This window comes from Chlamydotis macqueenii, chromosome 14 (genome assembly GCF_036417535.1).
Source record: "Chlamydotis macqueenii isolate bChlMac1 chromosome 14, bChlMac1.mat, whole genome shotgun sequence".
Taxonomy (NCBI): domain Eukaryota; kingdom Metazoa; phylum Chordata; class Aves; order Otidiformes; family Otididae; genus Chlamydotis; species Chlamydotis macqueenii.
In genome coordinates, this window is record NC_141569.1 from 19,597,553 (window position 1) to 19,614,130 (window position 16,578).

The 16,578-nt window shown below is 52.9% G+C and overlaps 1 protein-coding gene across 6 annotated transcripts in view; it reads left to right on the top strand.

The window, feature by feature from the left end:
* The window catches only part of ARHGAP26 (Rho GTPase activating protein 26), a 134,826-nt gene that overhangs the window by 44,637 nt on the left and 73,611 nt on the right, over positions 1 to 16,578 (top strand). For all 6 annotated transcript variants that reach the window (XR_015260157.1, XM_086759229.1, XM_086759231.1 and 3 more), the window contains exon 12: positions 12,065 to 12,101. Coding sequence is in view for 5 of the 6 variants with exons in the window: in XM_086759229.1 (XP_086615355.1) it covers positions 12,065 to 12,101 (37 nt within the window). In the remaining variant the exon portion in view is untranslated. The remainder of the gene's footprint in view (positions 1 to 12,064; positions 12,102 to 16,578) is intronic.

Genomic DNA, 16,578 nt, shown 5'->3' on the forward strand with positions numbered 1-16,578 from the left:
ACGGCTGGGCACGGGCCGCGCGCCTTCCCAACTTCCCTGGAAGCCACAGATCTGCTTTATCGTTTTAATTCATTTCATCTCCGACTCCTCGGAGGTCACTTTCTTCTTCTGTATGGGTTGTGGTACTGCACTCCACCTCCACAGCTAAGTGTTTCCAGCAGAGCTTGAGAAATCCTCTTTGACGGAGACGGGGCCAGCGATCTGTGCTTAGGGTGCGGTGTTTACAGCTGCTGCCGCACCAGCACCAGGCAGGACTCGGGCACCGGCCGCTCCAGTTCCCGATAACCTCAGCAGTGCTCTTCTCTGAAGATGCTGGCTGTAAACTGGTAATCAGTGAGAAAAGTGAGTTATTAGAGATGGTGGAAAAATCTTCACCCAGAACATCTTTGGGTACAGGTGGTCTTTGCCTGCGTTCCCTTTGCATGGGAGAGCCTGTGGGCGAGATGTCGGAGCAGTCATCGCGGTTGCTTTCCTGGTGCTCTCCGGGGTTTGGTCCGTGTCTGTTTCTTCAGCATGGTTCCTCGCAGCCTTCTCCATGCTGATCTTTTTACCCACTCGATCCCGCAGACGTGCGTTTCTGTGAGCCTTTCAAAGATGGCTATTTGCATATGTTTTACCCTGCGCTTTCTTCATGGCCTTCATCCTGTCTCTGTTTGCTTATGGCAAATTCTTTCTGTCTGTTCTGTTTTCCATGACCAGACTCACTTCAGTTGCTGCTTCTCCATCTCCCTGTCTCTCTTTGTTGAACAGCACATTTTTCTGCCCACTCTCAGTCCCTAAGTTTCTATTGTTTGCTTTTTCCTCTTCGTCTCTCATGTGCTCCTCAACCCAGACAACCTAGTGACCTTTCCCTGAACTGAAGCTGCAGTCTCGCCCGCGCTCTCACCGCCCGGGAGCATCCGAACCGCCTCCGCCAGCGGCACCCCGTCTCGGTGGAGGTATGATGTCCATCACGCGCAGCTGCAGCTACTGTGAGGCCCCGCTGCTGGCTTGGCAGCAAAACCTGGCCTGGTGGAGCTCCTGCTTGGCTTTTTGGCATCCCATGGTTCAAGACTTTTGCGCAAAAAAAGTTCTGTCCTTTCTGGGGACAGAGTGGTGGAAGAGGATCCTCAGAGAAGAGCCTGAGCTTTCAGACAGAAGGATGATTTGTCACATTCCGTGTTAGTTTTCTTACCATGTGCTCTTACTGCTGTTCCCTTCTTCTCCCCTCCTGTTTGTAACCTATTTTAAGCCTATACAAGTAGTAACTTTACATTGAGTTTATAAGCTTTTATTTTGTTTGTAAAGCACTTAAGCCGGTGAAGTCCTAAGCCTTGACTTCAGGCTTTGAGGTACGGCTCCAGCAAATGCAGCTGCGGTGGTCGATAGCTTACCCAGGCAGAGTCACTGCTGCTTCAGCCAGTCACTTCTTTGTCCTTTGCTTGGGAAGCTGTTTGGGTCATAAAGAGAAAAATACAGAGAGAAGCATTCTAGATCATCTTTAAAAGAGAAAAGAGCCCTCTGGGCTGCTTTTACACACCGAAGAGTGCTGTCCCACCCACTTTCAAAAGTTTGTGACCTCTTCTCTTTCTCCTAGCTCCTAGCAGCGGCTCCTGTCTCTGGTTTTCATCCCTCATGCGTCAGTGCCTCAGCATTTCTTTAACGCGTTCTTGGCTGTAGCCAGCTTTGCCACCGCGCTCTTTGCTGCGGTCTGGGCTGCGCAGATTGGCTGTGTAAGCTGGGCTGTGCTTGGAGAGTGGGATGGTTGGTCCTGCGACACGAATTGGGTTTTGCTCTCCCTGTGGGAGAAGGTGCTGGTTCTGCAGGGGAAGTGTTGGCAACTGCCCGTCTCCTCTTGTGTTATCTTATTGCTGCTACCCACCAAGAAAAACTCGCAGAGCGAGGGCTGGGGGTGTGAGCGTGGGTCCGGTCACAGATCCGCAGGACATTATCACACATGTCTTCTGTGTGGGATGCTCTGCTGAGCACATGGTTTTTCTTTGACTTTGGTTCAGGCCAGGAGGTGAGCATGGTGGTGAGAGGTGATTAGGGTTTGCGGAGTCCCTGGGGAAAACGTTTAATTGAACTGGGATTGCGGCGTGCTGGCGAGAAGAGCAGCGGGTGTGCGAACAGGATGGATCTGCTGGCGTGTGGTAACTTGTCTGTGAGCCTGGGCCCGGGCAGGCGAGCCAGCTTCAGAAGAGGTTGCAGAGTGATTGCAACAGGAGATGTCATTGCGCTGCGTTGGTGTGAACCCGGCTGCCCGCCCCGCGGCTGCATCTGTCCAGCTGTGCTGCAGCCGCCGGGGGAGGCCCAAAGCGCTCGGCTGGAACGAGGGACCAAAGAGCATGTGTTCGCTTTGCTTTTCTCTCTGCTCCTGTATCACCTCTGCTGAGGGCTATTTGAGCAGGCAATTCGAGAAACATGGGAATAGCTCCGTGTTAGCAGAACAAACTTCTCTGCCCATTTGAGTAGACTGTTAGAGTATTTTTTTTCTGCTCTAAATTAAAAATTAAAGTAAATGGTTCGTTGTACAATTAGTTGCAAAATTAGCCTCTTTCATTGTTTCTTCCTTTATTGGTCCTTGCGTTTCATTGTAAGTAGTGGTTTACTGTCCTGCTACAGTCCCACCACAATCCCTGACCCAGGCTTTTTCCTTCTCCTAGCTGCAGCTTCAGAGGAAAGTCTGCACTTTGAAACACCAAACATTTTAATCATCTTATTTCTGTGCTTCTGGTCTCTCTGCCATGCCACCCTTAGCTGGCCATTTCTGGCAGAGCCCCTCCAGCACCGTGCCTGTGCAGAGCTCGTCTCTCAGCCAGTGCTTGTTGGATGCCAGGTGGTGAAAACGCTCCTCACGAGTGCCGTGCGTGCTCACGATGCTGCATACGTGCTGGAGGTGAGGAGCTTCCCAGGGAGATTACTGGCATTGTGGAATTTCAGGTGGTGTCTGGAAAAGGGGTAAACGTCCTGCCGCAGGTTTGGAGAGGGGCACTGGGACCGTTGGGGCTCGCAGAGGTGTCTCCAGGTCTTCCTGGAGCCTGGGTGTCCCCGCGGTGGTCTGCGCTGGTGGCACTCCTGGCCCGACGGCCGATCTGGCGTGTCTCCCGTGAGCGGCTGTGTGAAGCGAGGATTAAACCTGATCTCACCTCAGAGATGTTACAGTCTTGGCGTTAAACCACCGAACGTTGTTCAGAACAACCGGGCAGCCTAAAACCTCTGTTCGCAGAGGAAGAACGCGAGGCACGTCTGTGTTACAGTTTTTTTAAAACTAAAGATGACACTGTCATGTAAAGTTAGGGTGGTTTGGCTGATCTCAGGCTCCCTGTTTGGCGGCAGACGTTGGAAGGAGGAAGGGCGTGTGTGCTTGCAGGAGAGGGAGAGTGAGAAGCTGGCTGGGCTCCAGCACAGATAGCTGGCGGAGGAGGATGTGCAAGCTGTTGCTCAAGCATCCTAGAAAACTTGCGGGAAGCTGTTAAACCCGTAGAAGTTTTCACTTTTAGTCGGGCACTTTAGTGGTCTGAATAAATCTGCTTTTCTAGACTTCCCTAAAAATACTGCTCTGCGAAACTTTAAGTGCTTTAGTTATTCCAAAAATGCATTTTTCTAAACCAGTTAACCTTTAGTTAGATTATTCTAGAGACTGCTCTAGATCTAGCATGCTTTGTTCCCGTTGCTTCTGCCTAACCTCTTATTTTTCCCCCCAAACTTGATTTCCCTTTAACATTTAGTTGACCCAGGTAATTTTTTGCTTTGGTTGACCCAGGTGATTTTTTTTCCCTCGGTTTGACCCAGGTGATTTTTTCCGTGGGTGACGAACGTGGCGGGTTATATAACTGCGCTGAGCTAAGCAGTCCAGATGGCTGGCGGAGAGCCCGGCCGGCTTCGGCTTTGGAGGCTCTTGGGAATGCCTGCACTTGTAATGAAACGTGGGCTTGTTTTTAATTAGAGCCGTCGTTTGGTTCAGCTTGCAGAGACAGAAGAGCAAGACCCGGGCAGAGGATTGAAGCCCCCAGATGCTTCACTTTTGATAGACTTTTTTTTTTTTTAAATCAGGCTGAGGCATCGGAGTAAGTTCCGAGCTGAAATTTGTGTTGGAAGGAAGGAGAGAGAAAGAGGGAAGCGAGGTGGGGGGCAGCTCCGGCTGCGAGGCATGAGTTCAGCGCTGAACAGTAGGATGGGAGGGAAGGGAGGAAGGAAGGAGGGAGCTGCCAGGGACCCTGGGCCACCCTCTTCCAAATGAACAGCCCTCGTCTGGGTGACATAAACCAGCATTGCGCAGCGGGTTTCTGCTGCCCTGCCAAGTGTTTCGCTGGGGAAGCGAGGCATGTTTTTCCCTCCCCTCCTCCCGCGGGGAGCTTTGCAGGGATGTGGGCTGGAACGATCTTGCTCCTATCTATATCGCTCTGCCTCGGAGAGCAGGGAAGGTTATTTCTAGCCACAACACGGTGTAGTCTAGCTCTGAAAATCCCGCTTGTAGTATGAAAACCTGGCTCTCGGACAAAAATAGAACAGGGTTGATAAGGCAGAGCCAGAAACAAGGGCTGATTTCATCAAGCTTGCCAGGTGTCCTGTTTTTAACAAGGAAATATGTTTTTCTGTGCATGAGCCTTCCTGCCCTGTGCTTCGCTGGCACCCTGCTAGCGGGCTGTGTCCCAACATAGCAGCTGTGCGATGCGTGCCAAGCTCTCTCGGGCGTCAGGTGCAGAGGATCCTGCCTGGCATGGTATGGACCTGTGCCGATCTCACGCTTTTCTTTTTCTTCCTTCTTTCCTTCCTTCCTCTTTCCCCCTTCCCTGTCGCTGCAAGGCTACAGGGTGGCCAGAGGCTCTGGCACAGCTCTGGGCATTCCTGTGCACGCCACGGAGACAGCTCTGCAGAAACGGGCCGAGTATTGGGATGCGAACCTGCAGCCAAGTGAACAGTCCCTGCCTTTCAGGGGTGTCATGGTGTTGCACCTAGTCGTGTACCGCTCCGGGCAGCAGCAGGCAGGTTTGGGGTACCACGGCGGTGGGGAGGTGCTCTCTGTGCTCCGAGGGCCAGAGCTGGCTCAGGGCGTGCCTCAGTGCATTTTTCGATTCACATCCAGGCAGCTATGGGAAGGAAGCAGATTCAGACTGGACATAAGGAAAAAAATTTTTTACACTAGGGGTGGTGTCACATGGGCCCAGGTTGCCCAGAGAGGCGGTGGATGCCCCATGCCTGGAAACATTCCAGGCCAGGTTGGATGGGGCTCTGAGCAACCTGATCCGGTTGGAGATGTCCCTGCTCCATGCAGGGGGGTTGGACTGGATGGGCTTTGAAGGTCCCTTCCCACCCAAACCATTCTGTGACTCTAGGATTCTACTCACCTCTCCATCCTCAGCTGTTCGTTCTCTGTTTCTCTGGTGCTGGGCCAAATGTCTGTGTGCCTACGCTGTGAACCTGGTCTGGCTGCAGACTGTCAAGTAATAGCAATGCTGATAACTGGCAAGTAATAACAAAATAATGCCTTATCATCTTTTAAACTGAATGTGCTCAATAATTCACTGAAGTTTTGCTCTCTTGAAATCACTTTGGGTTACCCAGGATCTCTGTGCAAAACCTGTTTGTTGTCATTTGTAGTGCCTTCACTGCAGTTGATCCCAAGGGATTTTTGTGTGCTACCAAAGCTTTAAGTCAATGCAAGAGTTAGTCTCTGCCCTTCTCCGAAGAGCACCCCAGCACTGTACAGCATCACCCCGAAGGGATTTTTGACCAGGCATTGCAGGATAATTTTCATAAACCTTTTCCTTAGTCGTTGCTGCTTCTCAGGCTTCCAACTCCATGCATGGGATTGGAAACACATTCTCCGGGACTGATCTCGATGCGTCTCAGTTTCTGTTGTGCTCTGGCGGGGTCGAGGGCTTTAGGGTCTGGACTGCTGTGGGGAAGCGATCAGGTGCGTTGTAGGGAAAGGGATGTGGAGGATCCCAGCCGGTGGTCATCGCTGCTGGGCTGAGCGAGCCCTCCTGCAGCGGCTGCTCGGCAGCTTCAGGGCGCTGCGGATACCACCCTGCCCAGCACCGTCTGAGCCAATCTGAGTGGCAGGGCTCCAGCCTCCGCGCTGTTTTCCACTCCGTTTTCCCTTTTCCTTTATAAAAAGGTTGCAAAACACTCATGTGAAATGTCTGTGCTGCTCCTGCCCGTGTCTTCACAACCTGTCCCTGGGTGGCTGGCAAGCCAGTTGGACTACCAGTTTGGAGGGGATGTGATGATTTCTATTTATACTCCTTTGGCTTGTGCATCTCCTGAGCTGAAAGTTGAAAAACTCGTTTGTGGTTGTTTTGAGGATTTCTGAATATGAATCACAAGGAAATTGCATAAGACTGCAGCATTTCCTCCTATTGCTGAGGGCTTTACAAACACCGCGCTCCTCCAGGGAGACCAAGGAAATCTGGCAGGACCGGCCCATCTCGACAGGAGTTTCAGGCTAAATGGAAAGTCTGGGTTGAAGGGGAGGTCCCAGCGCTGGTAAAAGGAGCGTAAGGTGGAATCTTCCATGGCAGGGTCTGGGCTGGGCAGTTGAAATGGTGGTTGAATCTCCATCTCAAATGGAATGCCTCTGTCGGTGGCTGCGGAACGGGACTGCTGGCCCTGGTGCTGGTTCAGGTCTTCAATAAATCACTGCCGCTCCCCACCGCCGAGGAGCCAGGCTATTCTCCCCTCTAGATTTTAACTATTTGAGCAGAATTTCATGCCGATGTTGGAACCTGAAAGATTTTGGGATGACCACTGTGCAGCCTCCAAGGGATACAGCTTAGGTTGGGCCATTTTGAATTTTACTTAAAAAGCCTGCTTTGTGTACGAAATGTAGTGCGTTCACATAAAGGATGTGTGCACGCATACAATTGCCACGTGAAAGCACAGTTAAATTATTGTGGAGGTTAATAGACAGCATGGGCAGCCAGGGTGAACCCTGAAATGAGGAAATAAACATAAAATTACTCAATGTCATCTTTTCGCAGTTCCCCTTCCAAACCTCAGCTGCTGCCTTTTCCTTGTCTTTTCCCACAGCCCGGTTCCATCCCAAACCCACGTGCCTGTTTGCTCTTTGCGTGCTCAGGTCTGCAGTCTGTTCAGAATCGGGTCAGAAAGCTGATGGACTGGATTCATCTAGGGTTGTGCGCAAGAGAAGATGGCGTCAGGTGATGAATGGTGGCTGTAGGAGTATTTTAGGCTATGGGTGGTGGCTGCAGGAGGATTTTTGATTGTTTGTATTGCCCACAGCTCCCGCGTGGGTGTTTATACGTCGTAGTGATGCAACTGAAGTTTGAGGGGGGCACTGGAGTGGGTACAGAGGTTTGCGTTGCTTCCTCTGCCCATCGTTGGTCCTCGTGGTGTCGGAGAGGTGAACTGAGGGGAAAGCGATCAGCTGTGGCTGCGGGGAGGACGTCAGCGAGCCACCTCGGCTCGTCCCACCGGCAGCCTGGCGTTGTTTCCTGGGCTGTCTGTCCCAGCTAGCACGCCCTTGAGCATCGCAGGCCTCTGTCACCTCCATAAAACTGTTTCCTGTCAAAGATAGTGTGTATTTGGTGAAATATTTCACCAGGAAGAATTACCTTGTCCTTTGCTAAATTATCTTAAATATTGAGTTTGTAATAGGGCAAGTGTTCTGGGGCAGGATTTTAACTTTGCAGGAAAGTTCCAAAATAATATTTAATTGCAATTTCTCTTGTGCTCTTCTAAAATGTATACTTCTGGATTGCTTACAGATGAATCTCAGAATTTTTCAATAATGGGTTGTAAAGGCCTTGTTTTAGGCCTCCAAATAGCAGTGATCCTGCAGAAATTAAGCAGCAGTATCTTCCACTAAAAAAGGTACGGTCTGGTTCTGCTCAGGATATTTGACCATCTACAGTATGAATTTAGAAAACCAATGTCAAGGCATCAAGGTCTGCAAGTTTGGTACCAGGTCAGTGTCTATTTTTTGTCTACGTATCTGAAACATATGTTTTTTCGTATGCATATCTTTTTGTATACATATTCTGAAACTTCCTGGTAAAGCCGTTTTGGCTCTGAAGATACAACCAAATGAGAATGATGAGTGAGAACGCGCTGTTAAAGCGAGCGTGGTGCTGCGGGGTGGGGGTTTGTCCCCAGGTTAGTCACTGGACCCGGTTTTGGGAGTTCTGTACCCGAGCCTGTTTCCACACGCAGTACGTGGGGCACGGGCCCTTCACCGCTCAGCAAAGACTTCTCTCAAATTTCCTGCCCTCTGTCAGTGACTAATCCTGAAAAGTGAAAGGAGCTTTTTACTTCGTGAGAAGCTGTCTGGGTTTAGGTCTGTTTTCTCCGGAGCATGATAGCAACAGGAAGATGGTTGTGTGCACACAAATATTTTATGATGTTTCATCACCTGGCCCCGTCCTGGGTGTACCTGAGTGCAGGAATTGTGCACAGACGTGCAAAAGAGGATGGGTTCAAACGTGGCGAAGGAGAAGGAGCCGTGGCTGCCACACTGGCTGTGTCTGCAGACCGGTGCTTCGGCCCGAGGCCTGTGGGCAGCGGTGGGCTGGGGCTGCCGGGCGGACCTGGGGGGTCAGGGTGGCTTCCCAGCTTCTGCTTCTCCGTACGGAGAGCTTTGAAGATCTTTGTGGTCTGAACACAGATCCAGGAACCCAATAGCTCTGGGGGTCACTGGAGGTGCTGGATTTTTCCAGATGCTGAGTTTTTTTCTGCTCTGGACTGGGTTGCGGAGCTTGCTCACCAGAATTGGGCGGCTCAGGGTGCGTGGGGAGTGCCAGGGAGCACAGGGCCTCCATGGGCTCCGTTCGCGGGCGGAAGCGATTGGATTTATAACTTTCTGCGGTGCTGTGCAGGTGAATGGACAGTGTAAAGATGCGGTGGAGTTACAAGGAGGAGGGTGCAGGGGAAACACGCTCCTATCTGAGCAGTCTGTAACTTTATTTTTGTCAGTAGTCGATGGAGAATTGGGTATGATGCGAAGTGAGAACCTCTTTAAAATTCAGTGCCCTTTCACGGGGGGAAGGCTGGTCCCTCCGCTGCCTGACTTGCATGTGAGGCTTGATCTTACAATGCATCCTTGTGCTTTAAGCCCCGCGTATTATCAGAGCTATTTTGGAGAGAGTGGAAGCCAAGCTGGGCGGGAACGGCCGCCGCCGTGCCAAGACGCCGAGGGGTCTCTGCGGGCTGGGCCAGCCCCGTCCGGCCACACGAAGGGCGCGCTGGGGCAGCGGGGCAGGTGATGGCCTCTGGGCGCCGGAGGAGCTTCGCTCTGCAACCTCTTACGCAGCAGACCTTTCTTCAAACTTGGGAACTTTCTCTTATCCTAAAAAACCTCTCTCTTCCAAAGGCTGGAGGCGGTATGGGAAAAGGATTTCTTTTAAAAAGTAATGTTTTTCTTGGAAGAGGAAATGATACTACAGAATTGGGGCCTGGTTGAAACGCTGGTGCTGTAGAGCGGTGGTAATGGATTAGCACACTGACAGCGGATAAAAGGTTTGTCCTTAGTGAGATGGATGTAGGGTGATAGTATCTCCGTGTTTTATGGTTGCACAGTTGACCTCTGCCTGAAATTTCCTTTTCACTGCGCGCATACTTTGCAATTAATGGCATAAGCATGTTGTGTTTCCTTGTCTGTCCTTTCCCCTTTTTTTAGAGAACGGTTTCTGATGATTAACAACCTCTCTATTGTTTCACGTAACCGCACTGGACGAGCGAATATGCAGGCAGATGTGCTTTCCCCTGTAGCTGATGTGCTGTGCACCTTAACCTGAGCTGCGTGGCTGCTCCTTTACGCCAGGGCAGCGCAGGAAACCACGGGAGAAGGGCAGCAGACAGCGAATCTGCGCGGGGAAGCATGTCAGGTGCCAGAGCAAGTGGCTGAAACCTGGGCTCACCCAGAAGAATTGGGAACTATTTTGGTGTCCCGAGCGGAGGAGCTGGTGTGTGCTCAGCAAGGGCAGCGGGCAGGCTGGGACCGCAGCCCCGGGCGAAGCGGGGTGCTGACGGCCTGGCCTCTCAGGAAGGAGCCCGGGTGGAAGCGCGAGGCTGTGAGAGCTCGGTCTGAGGTGCTGGAGTTGGAGAGAACAACTTCTGTAGGGAAGGCTGGCAGCCGGGTGCCAGGCAGCACCGCTGGCGGAGCAGCCCGCTGTTGGTTTCCTTCCCTCTTCTCACTTATTTTGTTTTCTTGATATAAACACTGTTCCTGAAGGAAAATTCACTTGCTGATTAGGGCTGGTTTTGCTGCTGAATCATCCCACAGTTTCCAGATGTGGGACAATAGCTTTTCTCCTGCAAACAAAAATCTCTATTTTGTCTTGTGTTGCGCAGTGAGGTGCTCTGGGAGTGGGAGAGGGAGGGTGCCCTTGGGAAGCGTTCCAGGAGGAGTGGGAATTAGTGCTGAGGGGCCAGTCTCTGCCCAAACCCCCAGTTTTGGGCTGCACCATTAGATTTGTGCTTCCCTGAACATGTCCTGGGTGGCAGGGCTGATGCCGGCCGTCCTGCTCGGTGGGTGCCATCGAGGGACAGGTCTGCCGCCGTTAAACCCTCAGGAGACAATCGAACAGGTTCGCTTAGTTCTGTAAGGCTGAGCCGCCTCGGCCAGCTCAGCGGCCCGACTGACGTGTGCGGGGCGAGAGCTGCTCGTACCCGCTTTGCCGCCGCAGAGGTACAGCCTTTCGTGGGGGTTTTGGTGTGGGTGATGGTGCTGGGGCAGCCAGGCTGAGCGCGAGGGCTGCTGCAGTCAGCAGCGTGCGTGCCCGGCTGCCGCTGGCACCGATCCTTTGAGGACATTACACCGTCAGCTTTCCAGCCTCGTGTTTCTGCTGGAGCTCTCTGGAGAAATCCCAGCAGCGGGGACCCCGCTGGGAGCACACAGACCCTCGCACCCACGGGCAGCTTCTCAACCTCTGCTCTTGGTGTTAATATGACTAATTGGGGGCCCACGCCGTGAAAGGTGGAGAAACACTTGCCGGTCTGATTGCAGATCAGAGCGTCCCCTCCTCCCGCTCCCCTCGGATGTGTCGGCCGTTGCTGCCCTGCGTGTTGCTATCAACATCGCCTCTGGAAACTTTCCTTCCCTGCTTGCTATTTCTGGAGGCAGCATGTGATGAGATCGGTTCCCCGCTGGAAGGGGGCTCCCAGCTTTGTTCCCAGCAGAGGAAGGGTGTGCACGCCGCCGGCTTTGTTAACGGCCTACGCAGGCCTTCTTTCCTGTGCGAAGGGATGCTGCCATGCTCGACTCCAGCTGGTGATGCCGATGGAGTGCCGGGGTGCGTGTGTTGCTGTTGGGGCGCTGGGCTGATGAAGAATTTTTAAGGACATTTTACTTTGAGCTAGAGACATACAACCTGTCTGATCTTCTTGCAGCTGCAGTTTTTGTTATACTGGGCTTTTAAATCATCCTCAGTCTATGATTAAAACCTTCTGCTATTGTTTTTCGCCTTTTTATTGTATCCATTGAAACAGTCTTTAATCTAAAGCAGTCAAGCTGTAGTAGTGACTGGGACGGGAGGAAGAGCACTGCTCTTTGAAGACAGAAGAGGCTCGGGGGTGGCTGTGTCGCGGGCGATGCTGGGTGCATCGGCTCATCCTTCTGCGTTTCAGGTCCTCTCTGAACGGCGTTTCTTTTCCTCCCTTACCCGTTGCCTGACTCGCTGATTCAGGCTGTAGGCACCTGTGAGCGAGGGTGGCTCCTGTTCCGTGCGGAATTGCACCCATCAGACGTTACTGTAATGCCTGTAAGATGTAAAGGGAATTTTCTGCTCTCAGTTTATATCCTTTACGTGCATCTTTGGGAAGAGCTTAGAGGAGAGGAACGCCCACCTTCGTTTTGTTTAAAAGCCCCTTTAGTTTCTCTTTTTACCTGCCCCATCCCATTTGCATTCTCTTAAGAACTGCCCTAGTTGTTATTTTAGTACAACTCCAAGGCTGTAGCAGCCTGACGTTTTGAACGTGCTGGTCTTGGGGACCGCACTGCTGGGGGAGATCGGGCCAGGTCCTCGCAACAGCCGTCACCCCTCGGGGTGACCCCAGACGTGTCAGCAGCCCCTTCCCAGGTGGAGCCAGGGCCTTCATAAGACTTTCTCCTTGTGTTTTCCAGGTCTACAACTCGAACAAGGACAACCAAAGTGAAGGCAGTAAGTATTTCTTTTCAAGCCAGACCCCTGAGAAGGCAGCGGGTCAGCTGGAGAGGCTGAGCTGCCGGTGGTGCTGACCCTGGGCTGTGCTGCGCTCCCCGGGGTGCGGGGTGACGGGGCTCGGTGTGGGGACCGCAGACTGGCCCCGGGGAGGAGCTGGATCCAGCACCCAGCAGGGAACTGGTGCAGAAAGAATCCTGATGGTGGGGCGTGGGGCCATGGAGAGCGGTGCCAAGCGGTTCCCTCGACACTGCAGGGTCCATCCCTCCTGCCTGCCCTGGGCCGCAGCAGGGGTGCAGGGGTGCTGGCATGCCTTGGGACCGGCTTCTTTCACTTGTCAAAGCCAACGGGTGCAGGTGGCGTCTTGGAACAACCTGCTCTCCTTTCTGAACCAGAACGTGGAAGATGAACATGCCTTTTCTAAAGGGGAACTGGAAGTAGAGAGGTCTCACCTAATGAGGATTGTCAACAAGAGCCCCTAACAAAAAAGCTGGTTTTACTATAGTTTGGGCAAACACTTGAGTCAAAAAGGCACTTGCTTTTCTTCCTAGAGGAGTGGTTGCACCTGGTCCTGGCTCTTGTGTCCTGTGTTTCAAAACCCCTAATTGAGCCGTTTCCCAGGAGGTTTGAATTGTCATAATCGCAATACCCAAAACTCTGATCCCTTCCCTCCTTCCCCCAAAGTCACCGGTCACGCAGGAGCCCAGCCTGGGCTGGCGGTTAGTAAGTAGTTCATTGTTATGCTGCCTCAGACAGGGCATTTTTGTCTTGAGTAGAAGCATTTTTCTCCCATTACTAGGTATAATCTGCAGATGATGCTTCTCGCGCCTATTTTCAGCCCTTGCACAAAACAGTCTCATCCTCCTCTCTGCTCTCTCTGATCTGGCTTCTCCCTTCCCTGTTTCTCCTCCATCTCATCCCATATGTATTTGTCTTGTGTGACCCAGTTCAATGCTGTGCCTTGCGCTTGCGAAGGACGGTATGGCTGATGCCCCAGCTGGATATGAAGACTGCGTAGAACATCTCCGTGTTTTCTCCGTTTTACAGAGGGGCAAAATGAGGTTTTCTGAGGGACAGCGAACAGGGCTTGCTCAACCCTGTCCTAGCCTGGCCATGAACTGTAACCGCTCTGCGAGTTCCCTGCTCACAACCTCTGCTCTGCCAGGACAGTAGGTGGTGATTTGGCTCAGGAAACGTGTTAAATAACCATTTTTCTAAACTTTGAGGGGTGATGCAAAAGCAGGGAAAACATCAGGGATGGGGGTGGGAGGAAGGCTTGGTGAAGCAATTGGTGAAGTAATTACCGGTTCTGAAAGAAGCTCTTGTCAAACCCTGACCTTCCCATCTTACGTGCTGTCAGCCAGAACTCCTCCTGGGGCTGTGACTTATGCTGGAGTCACCCTGAAAGCAACGGAGGCTCTTTTAGAGACGGTAAGAGCTGGAGTCGCGGGTGTCTGTGACTGTCCCAGGGTTATTTGCCTTGTCTGATCCCGGTCTTCGGCTGCCAGGCTTGCAATGGGTCCTGAGCCGTGCTGCTGCTCTTTGGCCGCGGCGTGCGTTTGCTGCGGGGACGTTGCACGGCCAGCCCCTAGACGAATCCCTAGCCGGTGCCCACGTGGGGCGTGCTGGAGGGCGGTGGATTTGAGGACAAAGCCGGTTTGTCCCCGAGCTGGCGGCAGCTCCCGCAATTGCCTCCGGTGTCGGTTCCCAGCCTGGCCCTGGGCTGCCTGTGCCATTTTGGAAAGTTGTTTGTTTGTAGTGCTGGTAGTGACTGCAGCCCACGCGTCGGTCGTGCCTCTCCAAAGCAGCTCAGCCTTTGGCAAAGTGCAGTGAGAATTTGACAAAGACACCAAATGCCAAGTTTCTCCCTGCACGTCTTCGCCAGACGAGTACGAGGCTGAGGTTTAATCAGCCGGGAGGCTTTGGCAAAGTTTCTCATCTTTTAGTACCTCTTCCATTCTGGTGGTTTGTCTTAGAAATGAGACCCGTCCTCCTTGTCTGCGCTGCAGACCCTCCTCTCCCCGCTCCGGGAGTGCCTTGGGACCCTCGGCTGAAGGCTGCCCACGCAGCAGCGCTCCTGGACCGTCCGGTGGCGATGATTTTCACATTCGCCTCTGACTGGGGCTGCCACCGGTATGTTCAGACATCTGACTCTGCTTTAGCCCTCATTAAAACCGTGTCTGCAGTCAACTGCTTGCCTCACTAGCTACGCTTAGAATTGATTCAGAGACTGGCTTTTTGCCACGCAGCCCTTGATACGGGAGCTTCCTCTGAGGACTGGGAATGAGCGCAGTGATTGAGAGGAGTCTGGATGCAATTCCTGACCCTGAAAACCTATATACCCCTGCTTCCCGCCCGCTTGTACGTTAGTCTGGGAGGCACGCAGTGCTACAGCAAAGCCTGCTTTTTGGCCAGTCTAATTTTGCAGAGCTTCTGGGTTTTACATCCTGCTGTGTGGCCAGATGGCCATCAGCCTGCAGGGTGATTTATCGTAATCTTCCCTGGGAGCTGGGAGGGAGCGGTGCCACGGTGGGGGTGAGTGGGTGTCGGGGGACTGCTAGAGCCAGACAAATTGAGATGCACTGTTTGCAAACCAGGGGGACTTGCCCTGCCCTTTGGAAACAAATCCTCCAGGTCATTTGTGCTTAATTGCATGGAGAAGCACAGAACTCCTTTCCCTTCCCCTCCCCACCGTTTCCCCCTTCTTCCGTATCCTTTTGGTTCCCTGTAAGTAGGGACCCCGTGAAAAGCCGTCTTTATGTTCATAAGCTCTTCACAGACCTTGAGTCCCTTGACTGTGCTCGTCTGGGTGTCCTGGCACTCCCCAGCCATCTTCATTTCCCAATCTTGGCAGTTTGCGACTCAAACGAAGGCTTGAAAACTCATTTTTCTCTGGTTTCTGCTTCTTGGTTTCTCCCGTTCTCTGTGGCTCTTAATCCTATAAAGTCTTTCAAAGAGTTGTTAGTGATAACCGTCACGGTATTTCATTACGCGGCTCGGAGACGCGTGGTGGGGGTGCAGAAGAGCGTGCGTTGACCTTGCACTGCTGCCACGATGCGCACACAGCTGGAGTGGCCCGAGGCTGAACAGAGCTGAGTCAGTCTTCTTGCCCCTGTAGCGATGCTCTGATATGCCATATCAGTGTAAAGTACAGGAATTAGTGGATTAAATAGAAATAATCTGCTAGGCAAAAATAGAGCAGGATGAGGCCAGCTCAGTAGCACTGGAAATGTGATGCTGCACGAGGGTCGGATCAGTGTGTGTGCGTGCAACAGCTGTGCTACAAGCGATATCTGCCACCTTTCCTGACGTGAAACGTTTCTCTGTTGGGTTACAGTACAATACTGCGTATGGGTTGTGCGCTGAAATGCTGCTCTTGTACGAAGAGCCCGTGACGTGGATCTTGGCTTGGGGCTGCGTTTCACACCTGCCCCCGGGGAGTGAGAGCCTCAGGGAGGCAGGGCTGGAGGCTGTGCCCTGCGACGTGTTTGGAGGTGCGAACAGAGGGAAATACTGCCTGTGATAGCAGAAGAGTCTGTAAACCCGCTCCCTGGTAGTACTGAGAGGCCATTTGAAACGTACGGGGTGGGGATTAGGGGTGCCTGGTGCAGAGCCGAGACGCGTGTTGGCCGTGCTTTTCCGTGGCAGCCCCAAGTGTCTGGCCGTCCCCGCTGCTTCCCTCTCTTGTTCCCTGGTCCCAGCTGATGCAGGAGGCAGCCCCACACGGTGTGAATCCCTCTGAGCGTGGGCTGCAGGTCCTGTCCCTCCCGTACACGTGCTCCTGCCTCCGCCTTGCTGCAGCGGTGGCTCTCTCTGAGGTCAGCGGCTGGGGGAGTTTTTGATAGAATGGGTTTTCTTCTTTTTTTTTATTCATCTAGGCGAACCCTCTTGCTGTGCTAGTCCTGCTGTCAGGGTGTGGAGAAGAGGAGGAACAAGGAAGGGGCTGTGTGTGGCCAAAGCTGCTGGGACCGCCGGCCCTGTGTTTCCCATGGGCACGTGGGTACAGCCTTGCACTCTCCAGCCCCGAAAGGTTTCCCCTCCTTTCTCCCCGCTTCCTGCCCTGCAGCCGCTGTCAAACAGGAGCTGAGCGGGGTCTGAGCCGCTGACCCAAAGCTCGGGGCTGAGGATCACTGTGCAGCTGGGGCGGATGGAGCAAGGGTAAGGACCAGGACAGCGATAGAGAGGAACCCAGCTGCCATCTGTGCTGTTGCTGAGCTGAATCCTTGGGTGAATGAGTGAGATGGAGAGAAGCTGCTTCTGTGAGGGGGGAAGTCAAACTTTTACAGTGCTCATGGAAAGTTGAATTTAAGGATAAGTAAGGATTTCTTACCTCTGCTATTGCTGAGCGCTGTGGAAAGGTGCGGTCACAGCATCTTGCTCGGCAGTGGAGCGGTGGTGGGCTCTGCAGGGGCAGGGCGTGCGTTTGTAGGGGTCTTCTGCTCAAGTCCAAACACGCTAGGGGCTGAGGGAAAACTGC